The following is a 15,654-nucleotide window of genomic DNA, read 5'->3' as shown; positions in this document are numbered from 1 at the left end:
AAAAAAGAGAAAAAGAAAAAGAAAAAGAAAAAGAAAAAGAAAAAGAAAAAGAAAAAGAAAAAGAAAAAGAAAAAGAAAAAGAAAAAGAAAAAGAAAAAAGAAAAAGAAAACCCCCCTTTAAGTGTTCTTCCCTGTTATCTGATAGGCTTACAGCCATGTATTTGCATAGCTTTTCCATTTAAATAAGAGCTGCATCTGCCCTTGTCAGGAATGATTGGAGGTTAAGAAGGATCTAGATAAATCAAACAGACAAGCTTGATGTAGTCAGAAGGAAAATTTTCATCTTCCACTCTAGAAACAACCCTTTGTTTTAGCCAGAAATACTTGACCTCTTTAAGATGACATTGTCACAATTAAGTTGTGGAATGTCTCCCTCCCTTTCCATACTCTGTGCTTTCTGCAGAGACTTCAAACTCATTCATTCTTGCATATAAAAAAAAAAAAAAAAACAAAAAAAAAAACCAACTATGTGAATGCTTAACTTTGAAAAAAACTATTATTGACTTATGGGAAGCCAAAGCTGATATATATGTACAAAGTGCTACCATCTTCACAGGCTTTTCTTTCAGGCATTGATCTTAGTTGCCTGCTCAATATAATTTGACCTAGTTTTATGTCTAATTTTAAAAACTCTCAGTGTTAATCTTTGACAGAAGAAAATTAACATCAACTTTCAGATTCATGTCTTCCTCCCTGAGAGTTACAAAAGAGTATCCTATATCTTTGTTACCATTAGCAGAATAAAATAGCAGTGGGTGAAGAAGAAAAATGTGTTTGTATATTTATATGTCTCAAAATTCTATTTACAGATTTTAGTTATGCTCGCTATTATGGGGATTCTTACCTGGAATTTCAAGGGTTGCATTTGAACATGCAAAACTTCATTCACTTGGAATTTAAGACCTATAAACCTCATGGACTCCTCCTGTATATTGAACAGAGCCCAGAAACAATAGGACATTTTTTAATTCAGCTTTTCATCAGAAATGGCACCTTACAGGTAAGGCATCAAAAATCTCCCAATGAAGGAGAGGTTAGGATCTGTAAAAATGTTTGGTTTGTTGTTTTGGTTTTTTTTTTTCTGTATCCTACTGTAGAATATAATAGGTAGAGCTGCAGAGTCTTGAGATTCTCTAGTATTTTAAGGAAAATAGTTGTCAAACTTGTTATCTATTGGGGCAAATTCATGGCTAATATGGTTAATATGTCTCACAAGAGGTGGTGTTTGAGGAAAATTGAATAGTGATTATAATTGGAATGTCTCATATAAAAAGTACACATTAAAAGACAAAAATAAAGAATGTAGATTTTGTCTTTACAGGTGGTATGAATAAAGGTATTCTATTTCATATACAAAGCCTAAATTAACTGAACCTCCTCATGTGCAAGTTCATTAAAATTGTTATAAGGGAGGCTGTGGAACTGAGTGAATTTTCATAGGAAAATTTACAGTGTAAGGGAATCTAGTGTATCTTTGTTACCATGTGTCTCTGAGTAGAAACCTTTTACTTGATCTATCATGTTAATTCACAGTTCCACAGGATCATAGAGAAACATTTACTGAGCTTTTGTGGATGAACTAAATAGGAATACATTTATGTATAAACTTTAAGGAGTAAGGTGTGTATCCCAGTATATATTTACCTTTGGAAAATTATTCTTTTTCTGAAGAGAGATAAATCTTGAGCTTTATGAAGAGATGGGCAGAGATTAAAGAGGCTACAAAAGATATTAAAGAAATGTTACTTTTCTCATAATGCCTTGCATTTTCCTTTTCAAATTTCCAAAAGTTTGTCTGTAATTATATTCTTCTGTAAGGACTGTGAAGTAACTGTTAGGAACAGCATATTTGAGTTATATTTGCCTTCATGTTTAAAGAACATGATCATACTAAAAACATATATAAATTGCAGATAAACAGAAAAATAAGAAATATCCTTTTACTTTATTTTGTTATATTGTGATTGATTGTGTTTTGTTATATGGTGACTATCTTTATCCAGAACAAATGACATTAGTCAGGGGCAGAAAGTTATCCAAGGTTTAGAAAATGTTGATGGCTTTAAGTCCATCTCACATTCATGGTAAAGTAATGATGCAGAAAAATATTTTTCTAACATATCCTAAGCACCATAAAATATGAAAGTACTTTAATTGACAAAAATCTATTCAGAGATCCCAGTGTGCCATGTTAAAACTAATTGAATTCACTTAATCATTCACAAAGCTGGTCAATTAAATGTAGATTTAAAGTCGAATGAACAAATGGTTCTAAGCTCACAATCAAACTACAATTACAAGCAGACAAACCATGAAATCAAGTGCTTGTTCACATTAGTATAGGAAATTAAATGGTGTTCCAAAATGCTCAAGCCTGCATGCTACATTATGTGTTTGTAAGTGTAAGGAAGCCATAAAATGTTGAGTAAAATTCACCCATGGCCAATGTTAATTTCAGCTGGGTTGCAGATAGTCAACTTCTTAGCAAATCAGACCCATAATATCTGATTGTACAATACACAAAGATTAAAGCATTTTCATGCATATTCATGCATATATATGTGCTTGTATATTTGTGGTACAATAGACTTCCTGACCCAGATCTTTAATGTAACATTAGTTTTTCTTGATACACATGACATCCTTCAGTTTTTTATGAAACACTTTGTTATTTTTTAAATTTAAGTTTCTAAGCCTATAATGGTTTAATTATTAGAAATTATGTGATAAAAGTGTTTTTCCCACTCTAGTATCAGTTTTTATGTGATGAAGCATCAGAAGTCAAAAACATCACTACTACTGCTAGAGTGGATGATGGACAATGGTATAAAGTGCAGATTAGGTAAGTTTTGTATTTTACTGTTCTGTGTGTTTATATTTGCTTTGAAAATCAACTGGGTTGAATAGTTAGTAAATTCCAATGACATTATATCTCATTAGCTATAACTGATACCTGAACATGTGCAGTAATCATGTTATGGCAGTATGGGGTACAACACATCCTTGGAAATACTGTTTAAAACTTAGTAGAGTTGGACAGTGCTCATCACATCACTGATGTGCTTAATGGAACTAAATTTATTCTCATTGAAATCATGTACCATAGCAAACAAACATTCAGGCAGGGAAGCTGCTGTGCAGTAGGTCCAAGCTACTTAGTCCACAAAATAGTTGAATTTCTCACAATGAGAGTGTGACTAATAAAAAAACTTGGAGAAAAGATAGAAGCAGTACAGGTAGAAGCAGTACCATGACTTTTGTTGCTGCCACTGATTTGCAGCTCATAATAGGGTACGTTACTCCTGTATAAGTAATAATGCTTGCAACTGAAGGAGGATAAAATGAAAGGAAAATGAGGTAGGTAGTATGTTTTCCATATTCTTTGTATATATTTGTATCTAATGACCAAAAGTATATACTCTTAGAATCACAACCCTTTAAGAACTTGACAAAGAAAATTTTTGTTTCACTTTATAGGAAAATTAGGCATGAGACCTGGTGAACTCCCCAGGTGCTTAATTGCCATTAGACATCTTAAAATTATGGCTATATCTGTTCAAACATAGCTAAATGAAACACTTATGCAGGGCAACTACAAGTGGAACCCTAGCTTCTATGGGAAAATGTAGTGATGATTATATCCATTATATTGTGCCTTGCTGCCTCGGATGTGTCAGTGAATAGTCAGTGATAAGGACAACAGTTTGTTGCTGCATTTCAGCTATCAACGTTATAATATTTTTTTTCCAGCATGGTAAACCAGGCTCAAGCTCCAAACCACACAGTATTCTCTAAAATCTTGAATAATATACACAGATCTGTTTATTTCTCTGTTTTTGACTCCCTCACAATCACAAAATAGAGGAAGTAGAACTGGAAGAGATATAAAGATGATAAAGGCACTAAGCAGCTTTTGTATGAATAGTGACTAAATAATCAAGGGCTCTGCAAGTCATTTAAAGACAATTGAGGGAGAATACCAAAGAAGTCTAAAAAATCCCAAGTGACACAGAGAAAGTGGATAAGCACTGGAGACAGAAAATTTCTAGTCTGATAGCTAGTTTAATCCATTCCATTGTTCATTTTAATTATAAAATCATAGAATGGTTTGGGTTGGAATGGACCTCGAAGATCATCTGGTTCAAACCCCTCTGCTATGGGCAGAGAGACAGTCCACTGAAACAGGTTGCTCAAAGCCCTGTCCCACCTGTACTTTGAACACTTCCAGGGAGGGGGCATCCACAGCTTCTCTGGGCAACCTGTTCCAGTGTCTCAGCACCCTCAGAGTAAAAAATTTCTTCCTATGTGTAAACTAAATCTCCTCTCTTTCAGTTTAAAACTGTTACCCCTCATCTTATCACTACACTCCCCCATAAAGACTCCCTCCCCATCTTTCCTGCAGGCTCTCTCTAAGTATTGGAAGGCCACTATGAGGTCTCCCCAAAGCCTTAAGAAATATTTAAGGTTCTGAAGACAGAAAAAGTATGAATACCTGAATCTTCAATTCTTCAGAAGACTTTAAGAAATAAATCTTTTTCCCGGGCACCAGAGCATTAAAACTGCCATGTCATTGAAGTTACTCAGGAATATATTAACTACCATGATATGAGTGCACCTATTTTATGCATTTTCCCCCAACGCCATAGAGCAGAAAATAACTTGAATCTATGAATCAGTCTATGGCAATAGTTGGAAAGCAAAACAACCCAATTTCTATTTCCAGTGTTCCCTTTGAGCCTAAAACAGAAGGAAGAAAGAGTTCTCTTTTCATTTACAGTGAATGGTAATAATTTCAGGACAGCTCGGGTAAGATGGGCCACACTGATTGTTGCAGTTGAAAGAGAGGGAATGCATAAGAGAGGGATTCAGGCTAATTAGTGAGCAATTATTAACTGGTCTTTCTGAAAATGTGGAAAAGTGACTGGAAATGGTTTGGGACATTGTTTTAAGACAGCATTGTGCATACAACACCAAGCTGGGTGGAAGTCTTGATCTGCTTGAGGGTAGAAAGGCTCTGCAGAGGGATGTGAACAGGCTGGATTGATGGGCCAAGGACAATGACATGAGGTTTAACAAGACTCAGCGCTGGGTCTTGCCCTTGGGCCACAACAACCCCATGCAAATCTACAGGCTTGGGGAGGTGTGGCAGGACATCTGCCTGGAGGAAAATGACCTGGGGGTGTTAGATGACAGCTAGCTGAATATGAGTATTGTACCATTGAATATGAGTCAATGGCATCCTGGCTTGTATCAGAAATGGGGTGGCCAGCAGGGACAGGGAAGGGATCTTACCCCTGTACTCGGCACTGGTGAGGCCACACCTCGAGTCCTGTGTTCAGTTTTGGGCCCCACTACAAAAAGAACATTGAGGTGCTGGAGCGTGTCCAAAGACCAGTGAAGCTGATAAAGGGTCTAGAGCACAAGTCTTACAAGGAGCACCTGAGGGAACTGGGTTTATTTAAGCAGGGGAAAAGGAGGTTGAGGGGAGACCTTATTGCTTTCTACAACTACCTGAAAGGTGTTTGTAGCGAGGTGGGTGTCAGACTCTTTTCCCAAGAAATAAGTGATAGGATGAGCAGAAGCAACCTCAAGTTGCATCTTAACAGTGTTAGGTTTGTGGTTGGACTCAATGATCTTAGAGGTCTTTTCCAACCTAAATGATTGCATGACCCTATGATTCTAATATTTAAAATCTTAATGGAGCAGATGTCAGACAGATTTGGTTAGAAGTTGTTTCTTATTTCCATCTCATGCATCTTCACATGTGCTTGAGTTAAGAAACTATTTGTTGTATGGAAAAGTGTAATAAACACTGTTTTACATACTTTTTTCTTTATTAACAATTAAATATATACTGTTGACAATTAGATTTGACAGAGTCACTTTTGATATAGGTATGTTACTTGCTTTATGAAGTCAACGTTTAATCAACTGTAGTATAATATGGCATAGTAAAATAACTGGTGAAAATTATTTTAGCTTATTCAGCAGCTTTGAAAATTTGTCATCAAATCAAGTTAATAAAATAACATATATTTCAAAAACAGGTCAAACTGCAACAGCACTATTAGAAAATTTTCCTTTTCTTGGCCCACTACTCTCCATTTCAACAATTATATCAGAACTGATAATAAGAGTTTCCTTGATTAAATAGAAGACATTTTGTATTTTACTTTTAATCTGAGACAACATCTGACAATTGTTTTAGCATGTATCAATTTATACATTGATTATGCAGTAGATGTCATGAATACAACTTCTTTCTTTAAAATGAGTTTGCCCACTTTGAACTTTGTTTTTAATTGACCATGACTACTAGGATTAGAAAACTGGTGTGGATGCTTCATCAGTCTAGAAAACAATTGCAAAATGTGGCAATTTGCTTTTTTAAAGAGTGCATCATTCTTCTCCTTTAACTCATAAAGTTTGTAATTTGAGGTTTGCACTGATTAACTGTAGGACTTTTGGTGATTGATTGTCTTGGTTTTGAGATGTAGATGTTTTCTGATTCCTCTAGTCAGAAAAAAAGGCTTTCTAATCATGCCATAATGCAACATATGCTCACTCTGGAGCTTGTATATTGCTTGCTTTTGATAGCTTTTTATGAAGCCCTAAAATAATCCATATGGTACAAAATATGCTGTATTTATTATCCTTCAGAATATGCTATAAAGCTCATATTTTCCCTTGGACTTTCAGGTAGATACGGTAAGCAGATGATAAAGTAGTTAGAAATTAATGCAGATGCTTCTGGTTCGTTTTTTTTTTATTTATTTCACTTTTTTTGTACATTCCTATTTTCATTTTATCACAAAGGTGCTGAACATTGCCCTTCATTTTTAGCATAACAGCATATAGGTGAAGAGGTAATCCATCTATGGATGTACCATTATGTACCGTGTAAATGCCATATACTTTACTTAATGAAAATATCCTTAATGGGACATGTCCTCAAAAAACAGTGTAAGCCACAAAATATTAACAGCAATGGCTGCTGCTTAATTACAGTGGAAGTACATTCAATATTTATATAGTGCAGTAAGAAGTCTCTTCATGATATAAGATAACTTCATGCTCTTTTAATTTTCTGGGCCTCTCCAGGGAAGCTATCTATGGACTTGCATTTGTTGAAGTATTTGGACATATACAGGGTTAAGCCTGATTTATAATTATTACAAATACAAATTATTTAGGAAGTTGTTGGACCTCTAAACTGGTCCTCACAAAGACAATTTCCTAGCCATATCTGTGTTGGTCTTCTTTTCAGTCCCTCCTAAACTGCCTAGAGCAAAAGTAGAGGTGTATGAAAACAACACAAGTGTTGACTTATGTCATAATTTCTAACTTTTGTATAGTTTGAAACTTTTCCTAAGATCAATGGTCTTGTAAAAATTCTGGTTGGTTACATTTAGTCTAATTTATTTTGTTTCCTAAACTCCACTGTGTCTTCATTCCTAATTAGGTAATTACTGTCCAGTATCCATTGCAGAGAGTCTAAGTCAATGAAAACAAATTGATTTAAGAATATAGTTTAGATGTAGTGGCATTTTTATTTTAAACTGAACAGAAATCATGAAAACTTTTGAAATAATGACATCAGTGTCAAGGTCTGGATCTGCAAGGTAGAAAATAGGTATGAGTAAATCATGAAATGTCAAGAAAATGAGGAGGATTTGGTTGGTTGGCTGGTTCATTGGTTTGGTTTTATTTGACAGAGATGAAGAAATTTAACCTAAAATACTTATGGTGACTATCACAGAGATGACCAGGAAGTTAAGAATATCCCTCAAAAAGGATATTCTGGAATGCATCTGAAAGGAAAAAGATACTGACTTTGCAATAACAAAGAGTGACTATTGTCACAAGTAGCTCAAAAAGTGGAAAACTAATTTCTAGGTGCTGAAGATTTCTGTGACACAGTGACACTGTTACTGCCCACTAGCAGAGCATGACAGTGCCCCAGAAATGGCAATGCTGGATTGAACAAAGAGAATCAAAGGAGATTCTGATTAATGAACTGTGAGATTAACACCAAATATGAATCAAAAAACACTAAAAGAGGAAAAGTTTTTTAATCCTGCTGCTCAGAATATATTGTTATGTGTTTTCCAGTTCATGCTACTAACCTGCACAGTACATTTAGAAAGATTTAATTTGATTTTAATCCTTTCACAGACAAGTAGAAGGGGATATGGGCTAATAACATTCCCTCCTGTGACTGATTTTATTCATTACTTTACCTCATAAATACTTGATAATTTAAATGTAGCTTAATGTATCTCTATTTGGAGGTCAAATGTTCAAAATAAATGGTGCTGCTTCTTAAGACTAAATGTTCAATCAATAATGACTTTCAGATTATATCTGTTTTTTGTTCAAGAACCTAATCCTCCCTTTTTTATGATTTAGAACACTATAGAAATAATGACTTTGTAGATGCTAGAGAGGATTAGCAATGTAAATACAGCCACCCACTAAAAATCATCAGAACAGTTAAACAACAATAAATTCAGATTAGCAAATTGAGATACATTGATGAATACTGAGAATGCATTGATGGTATCTGCTGTTGAAGAAATACTAAGGAAAGTGATAAGAAATCAATGAAGTTATACTTATGCAGTTTGCTTTGTAAGTAAGCCTAGATGTCTGGAGATGAAGATGATTATTGGATACAGATACCAGAAATTAGTTTAATGAACAGTGTATCAATGGTGTTACCTTTTATTAACCTTAGGTATTTTCAATTAGTTTAAATGGCTTGTGCTGAAAAAAAATAGCAATTTAATCTTCAACAGTAGAACTACTTCACCAAAGATATTATCTGTTCTTTGAAGTGTCATTATCATGAAAAACAAAACGATGTTTTTATTTCTAGATTTGCAAACTATTCCCTTTTTCCTTACTTACAGTTGCCTTTCTTTGTCTTCAAAAGAAAACAAAAAGAAACAACATGTCCTCTCTATACTGACTGCTGCATATCACTAAATTCCATATCTTTTAGAGATACTGTCTCAACTATTTCTACAGAGATACTGTATTTGCTGGAGGCTTTTCCTCAGGACATGTCTTTAGCTGGTTCTCTGTATAAGCGTATTTAAATCCTGTTCTATCTCATGTGATTTACACAGTAACTCTTAACTCCATTCTTCACATTATTAATTTCCCAGACTGTTCATTATTTTCTTTTCAGAATCACCCAACTTGTTAATTTTTAAATCAAAATAGTAACATTGATGGACATATATTATACATTCAAAATAATTTTTCTTTATAGAAAGTAATAGAATATAACAGTATCCTGTTTCTGAATGAATTTTGCTATTTGGAAAGCAGACCTAATATGTATAATCCCCACAGTCCAGTAATTTCTTTTGTACACTTAAATGTGCCGAGCCCTATTTTATACAATATATGGCTATTCATTAAGAGTAAATACACCAACTATCACAAAGGAAGCTTGGGGAAAAAACAGTGCAGCATTTAAAAAATATTTTATAAAACATATTTTCCCCTCTAAAGATGAACATGTTATATCATTTGAGCACTTCAGAATAAGGTACCATGGGTTACTAATTTTATCTAAGATAAAATTTCTAAACTTTCTTGGTGTTGGAGTTTCAATCCAGAAGGGTCTATTCATCTGACCACTAAGGGACCGCTAGGTTGACCTCTTCTATGTCATAAAGGATCAATACTCAGAAAGCCACACCAGTTAAATCAAACCCTTCTATTCCTTAAATATTTTCCTAAAATACATTCTATTGTTGTACCTCTTCCTAAACACACATGATTTGTGAGGAATTTATACATCCAAAATATTCTAGCTGGCAAATCCCAGAAAGTACTTCAGTTAACAGCTGAAAATAAAAGCTGTGTAAAGATTCGTTTCTGACCTTGCTAACCCTATTTTTCAGCTATGTGACCCTGACTGTATTAATAAACACTGGCAGACATTTAGAAGGTGTAATTCACTCTCACCTCTAAGATATTTTTACATGCTAGATATCCTTTCATGACAAAACTCAAGCTTTGCTTTTTTGAGAGATGTCCTAAACAATGGAGAAACAAAAATAATTAGTCAGTTCTGTACTGGGAGAAAACTGTTGTTAAGCACTGCACATTGCATCCAGAAGCCCGAAGACATAAGTTTTATGACAGTCATTGTACTAAGGCAGATATTGATCCAAGCCATCCTTTTCTCACTAGAGAAAGAGGGATATGCAGAGAGCAGGACAAGCAGTATAGCTGTCTTGTTTATTCAGACAGTGCTGTGTGCTGTACACTGTAACTCCTACTTAGTGAGGAGGAAGCTGTCTTTCTCCTTTATCCCACATGATTCCCTTTCAGTCAGAGTCATCTGGAGGCAGGGAGATTGGTCTTCTCCTGAAAGCAAATAAGCTTTGCCTCCCTGAAGGACACAATGAAGCTTGCAGTCTGCAGCAACAGTGCAGACTGGGAAAATCCTGAAAAAATAAAAGCAGAGTTTGCCTGCTGTAGGAAGCAAGCACTGAGGTGAGCCTTGTAAGACCATGGAAGGAAGAAGATTTTGTTTGTGTATATAGAAAGGAATTTATTCCAGTTAGAGAATAAATTTACTTTCAAGCCTTTTATTTAATCTAATAAACTTATTTCTACATTTTCTTTATTTTAAAAAATTACCTTTTAAAAATCTGGTAATCTTGTGCTCTAAAGACAATCTGTCTTTAAAAAGGGGAGTCCTTTTACATCTTTTTGGAGAAGTCACTTCAACAAAAGGGTGACACATTAGATTCCCTTCAAAAGGAGACCTTTGGCCTCAGGGAGTCTTGTTTGTTTTTACCATATTCAAGTTGGTCAGACTACTCCTATAGTTGTATAAGAAATGCCAGTGAGATGATCCAGGCTCCACCAGGACAATATTGAAGACAACTGATTAAAGCTGAGAAATATATTCACATTCACTGTGAATATTCACAGTCCTCCACATTCAGGATTTCTCTGAAATGTTAGCTTAGCATTTGTCCTCTTAAAATAAGAAACTTAACTTTCTTTCAGAAACAAGCTTTCTTGCAGAAAAAAAAAAAAAAAAAAATCATGCTGTTACACTACTGATGTTACAGGATCATACTGCTTTCAAAGATTGTGTAGTAAAGAACTCAGTTCTGCATTACCAGACGTCACAATACCCTTTGCTGCAAAAAATGCTTTATTCATTCAACAAGAACTAAGAACTAACTTTTCCCAGAGAAAGAAAGAATGATCGAAATGGATGAAACCTAGAAATTATGACAGAAAAACTTGGCATTAATATTTTCATATCTTGCAGTTAGTTTCTAGAAATTGAAAGTAGGTTTTATTCTTGCATATCTGCCTCAGTATACAATAAATCCTACACTGATCAAATCTTCAAATAAAACAAGAGATTAAGTGCATTTGTTTGCACCTAAATAATTTTATTTTGCATCAATGCAATGAAAAAAAACGCTTAACTAGAATGAAAAAACCTAATAAAATTGAAGCTCAATGTGTTGTGCATGTTTTTTATATTCCACAAAGTGTGACTATTTTTCATAAACTTCATATGAGTCAACAGAGAATAAGCAACTGCCTTTTTATAACAATGTAATTGAATGCAATAGATTTAATTATACTAAATTGATCATAATAACAGTTAATAGCGACGGTAACACCAATTAGTTTGATATAAAATGTTGTCTTAGACCTTCTCTTATATAAAAGCTTAGTTAGTCATGCCACAACCTGGGTACAAATTCCATTCTACACCTTTTCAGAACTCTGCCATCAAAGTAGACTTTCAGAAGTTAAAATTTAGAATCATTGAAGAAACAAATCTATGGTGTATAAAGATCTATTCTTGCACAGAGTATTTAACTAAATAAATACTAAAAATGTTTCTGTCGTTGCTTTCTTTTATTTTTGATCTCAAAAGAGCTCATTAGTTTCACATCTAAGAATGAAAATTTTCTGCTTTATCTCCTGAAATGGTTTATTGCAGGAATAGGAACATAAAAACAGTAGAGTAAGATTCTAATATCAGACAACACACCTAAAATATTGTTCTATATTGTTTTCTGAGGAAAATCAAAGGATGTTTATGGATACTGAAAGTGTGTTCAGTGTTCTGTGGCTGCCTCGGCCCCAAGTCACAAGCATAGAATTTATGCTAAGGAGAACAGAGACAGGGTATAGAGACCAGAAATAAAGTTGGTCTGCAGACCTGATGTAAATATGAATTCCCACTGTATAATAATATTCAGTGCAGTCTTTCAGTTTCACTTGAAATAAAATGTCAGTGTTGTAAGTCTAGATCTTACTCTAAACTTGCCACTGTCTGAATGCTTCAACACAGTTCTTTCAACTGGTTCAAGTTTTTCACTAAATGACACTTTATTTACACCTATATCAACTTGAAATAAGTGCATATTGTTTCCTAGGTTTAACTTCTGTAAATAGTATTTAAGGTTGGTACTATATGAGCAGTAGGAAACTTAAGCTCTCCAAACTGTAAAGACAGAAATGACCAGAGACATAGATCGCTGTTATTTTTCTCTAGCTAAATCTATATTAGTAAATAAAACTGAAATCTGAAGACTATTCTCTGGACCTGAGGCCAGCTAGCAGGTCCCAGATCACATCTATAAAAATACTTATTGCAAAATAGATTAAATTAGGAATGATTCCTGAATGGCGGTAACCGGTGAACTGTTTCATTTTCAGAATTGGAGATGATAGCTTGATTGGGTGGCAACTGTAACAGGAACTGTGATGACTTCCTAATAATATGGATGATTATGTGTCAAGACTTGAACTGACGTTGAGGACCTTTTTAGGTCCCTCTGTGAAAAGAATAAGAGGGTACCATATGTATTAATTTCTGAGAATATGAAACAAAAATTATTTTTTCCCCTTGTATTCTTACAGAAATTTACATCATGCTTTGTCATTAAGTTCATTGTTTTTATTTATTTAGATAATCCCTCTCTAAGACCAGACTAAGAAAGCAGCTCCAGGTCCAGGAAGTATGATTCTCTGTCAGAGGGAATGAGAAAATTATGTTGTTGATTCATCAGTTCATCTGCAACATGAAAGTGTGTGTTTTCTGCTGTCTTAGTCAACACCAGCAGATATGAGTAGTCTAAAATGATGGATTTTACTGCAGAGTGAAAATGGTATATTTTCTCTGTAAATAAATAGGCTGAAGGTATTATGAGATTCTGCCTTATTCTCTAAATGGTAATAATATGGATTTAATAAATATGGGTTTGGGTGGTTTTTTTGCGAAAGAAGAATGTCAAGGGATTGTAAAATCACAGGATAATTCAGGCTAGAAGGGACCTCGGGAGGTCTCTAGTCCAACCTCCTGCTCAAAGCAGGGCCAGCCAAGGGGTCAGACTAGGTTGCTTCAGGGCTTTATTCAGTCAGGTTTTGAAAACCTCCAGGGGTGAAATTTGCAAAACCTTTCCGAGCAAAGAGATCCAGATGTCCCATTCTTAAAGTTGTCTCAAACACCCTTGGAAAGCCTCAAGGGTTTCAAATCCAGTGCTGGGTCAAAATTGATCCCACCTTTTAAATGTGTATTAAGAAAACATAACTCTTAATTGTCTGTGACAATAGGTCTGTAGTTTTGTATAATTATACAAAAATACACATTCTGCCACAAGGAGCAATTTGAGTATGAAACCAGAAAATGAAAACTGCTAGATACTGTGTGAAAACAGAAGGACACGTGATTTGGTTTTGATTTTTTTAAGAGGAGAAATCTGTAAAATAATAATTAAACACAGTGAAAGTTAAATATATTTCTCATTTTTAATCAGTTGTCTTCAATAAAATCAGGGAATTTTGGGATTGTTTTTTAGAATATATGATAATAAAAATTCTCTTTAATTCTTGTAGTTCACAACTACAGCTACATCATATTTGATATAGCTGTTTGCAAACCTACCATTGTTTTTAAGGGACTGAATACCAGCATTATATCTCAAATGTTTCAAGGGTAATTAGTGAATTTTTTGTTGTTGTTTAGCATGATCACATTAAAGTGCAATTACTAGAGATGGGTGAAGGTTTCAAGCTTGTTTCTAGGACAAGAGATTTATTTCTCTTTCTTATCAGGAAAAACAGATTAAATAAGCTTTATTCCCAGCAAGGCAGCACAGCATGACTGACACTTAATACTTTACCTGGACATTCCCCCTTTCCCTCCTCCTCTTCCCCCATGTGTTTTATTACCTTTTTACCATTTTATGATAATCCCAGACATGTCATTTAATCATCACTAACAAATGTCAGCAAGTAAGGACATTATGTATAAGGATTTGGATTTGATGCAGACACTGTCATGTTTAGGTACCGTTATCCCAACAGTTATCAAATTATTATCTGACCTTTCCATCCTGCCAACCTGTGAGGCATCGAGCAACAGATTTAATACTGTTTAGACAGAACTCATCTTCAGGTTATAATTAATAGGCCAGTATTTAATCATTACATTTATGTGAGTACAAATGAGGAAACTATGAACTATTACTGCTGGGCTGGACTGAGGCACAATTACTGGTAGCTTACCCGGCAAAAGTGCTTGAGAGTTCTCTATGCATTTCCACATTTATAATTATGCAAAAAGCTCTGTCTTCTTACTTGACCTTTAAAGCACCCAATGTGCTGATTGTAGAAAAAGTCTTTTAAAAGCCTGATGAAAATTTCATAGAGTGCATATACGAGCCGGTGATTGTATCATCAGCAAATGCTAAACAATAATGGTTTAAGGTTGTTATTCTAATTTGGCCAGACCCTGCTAGATTCAATCAAGCACAATCAAAGGTGCATGGCTGACATTCTAACAAGCTTAGGGCAAAGGCAGCTCATGCTATTGAATTGCACCGTGTTTTCTGACATAAAGTACTGGGAATTAATTTCAAAATATGTTTACATATGCACACAAAAATATCTCTTCATATTCATCATATGTGCTACTAAGGACAAGTTAACACATATATCTAAAGCTAATGTGAAAAGAAGTACATTAGTAAATAGGATGCTTATGGTCACATAGCCAGTTTACACCATTAACATCTCAAAATGTGTAGAAGAAATTTAATAGTAATTTAAAAAAAAAAAAAAAAAAAAAAAGAAGTTGTTTGTGGAGCTTTCCGTCATTTAGCACATCTGTTAATTAGTTTTAAAAAATTTAAAATTCCTGTCAGTTCCCCTCCTGACCATCTTCCACTCCAATCATAAGAATTATATTTCATTAAAACAAGTCTGATTTAAAATATTTCAGAAAGATTTCTATCTTATTATTATGCTTTTATTCATAAATATTATACCATTTTCTCAGAAAAATAATATTTTTTTATATTTAAAAACCAATACCTTTCTTAGAACTTTCACCACAGCTTTCTGCTGTAAAATGAATATATCCAAGATGTTAGACTGGGTTCAATCCTTAGGAAAAACTGCTTGATCATTGCAAACTGAGCTACTGAGAATGAAAGTATGAGCTACACATATCATCAGCAAGCTTCCTTTGTAAGCAAGTAATGAAAATAGTGTGCTGCAGAAACTTGTGGATGTGCTTAGACATACAACCATTGCATAATATCTACAAAACATGGTAGGAGAACATTCCTTTCCTTGATTGCAGTTTTG

The 15,654-nt window shown here is 34.3% G+C and overlaps 1 protein-coding gene across 2 annotated transcripts in view; it reads left to right on the top strand.

Moving 5' to 3' along the window:
- EYS (eyes shut homolog) overlaps window positions 1-15,654 on the top strand; it is a 1,023,641-nt gene that overhangs the window by 716,760 nt on the left and 291,227 nt on the right. For both annotated transcript variants that reach the window (XM_026844748.1, XM_026844747.1), the window contains 2 exons: window positions 810-1,000; window positions 2,751-2,842. In XM_026844748.1, the coding sequence (XP_026700549.1) occupies window positions 810-1,000; window positions 2,751-2,842 (283 nt within the window). The remainder of the gene's footprint in view (window positions 1-809; window positions 1,001-2,750; window positions 2,843-15,654) is intronic.

Source organism: Athene cunicularia (assembly GCF_003259725.1).
Source record: "Athene cunicularia isolate RWA chromosome 3 unlocalized genomic scaffold, athCun1 chr3_part1, whole genome shotgun sequence".
Classification (NCBI taxonomy): Eukaryota; Metazoa; Chordata; class Aves; order Strigiformes; family Strigidae; genus Athene; species Athene cunicularia.
The sequence above is the reverse complement of the archived record's forward strand: the minus strand, read 5'-3'. Positions and strand labels throughout refer to the sequence as shown.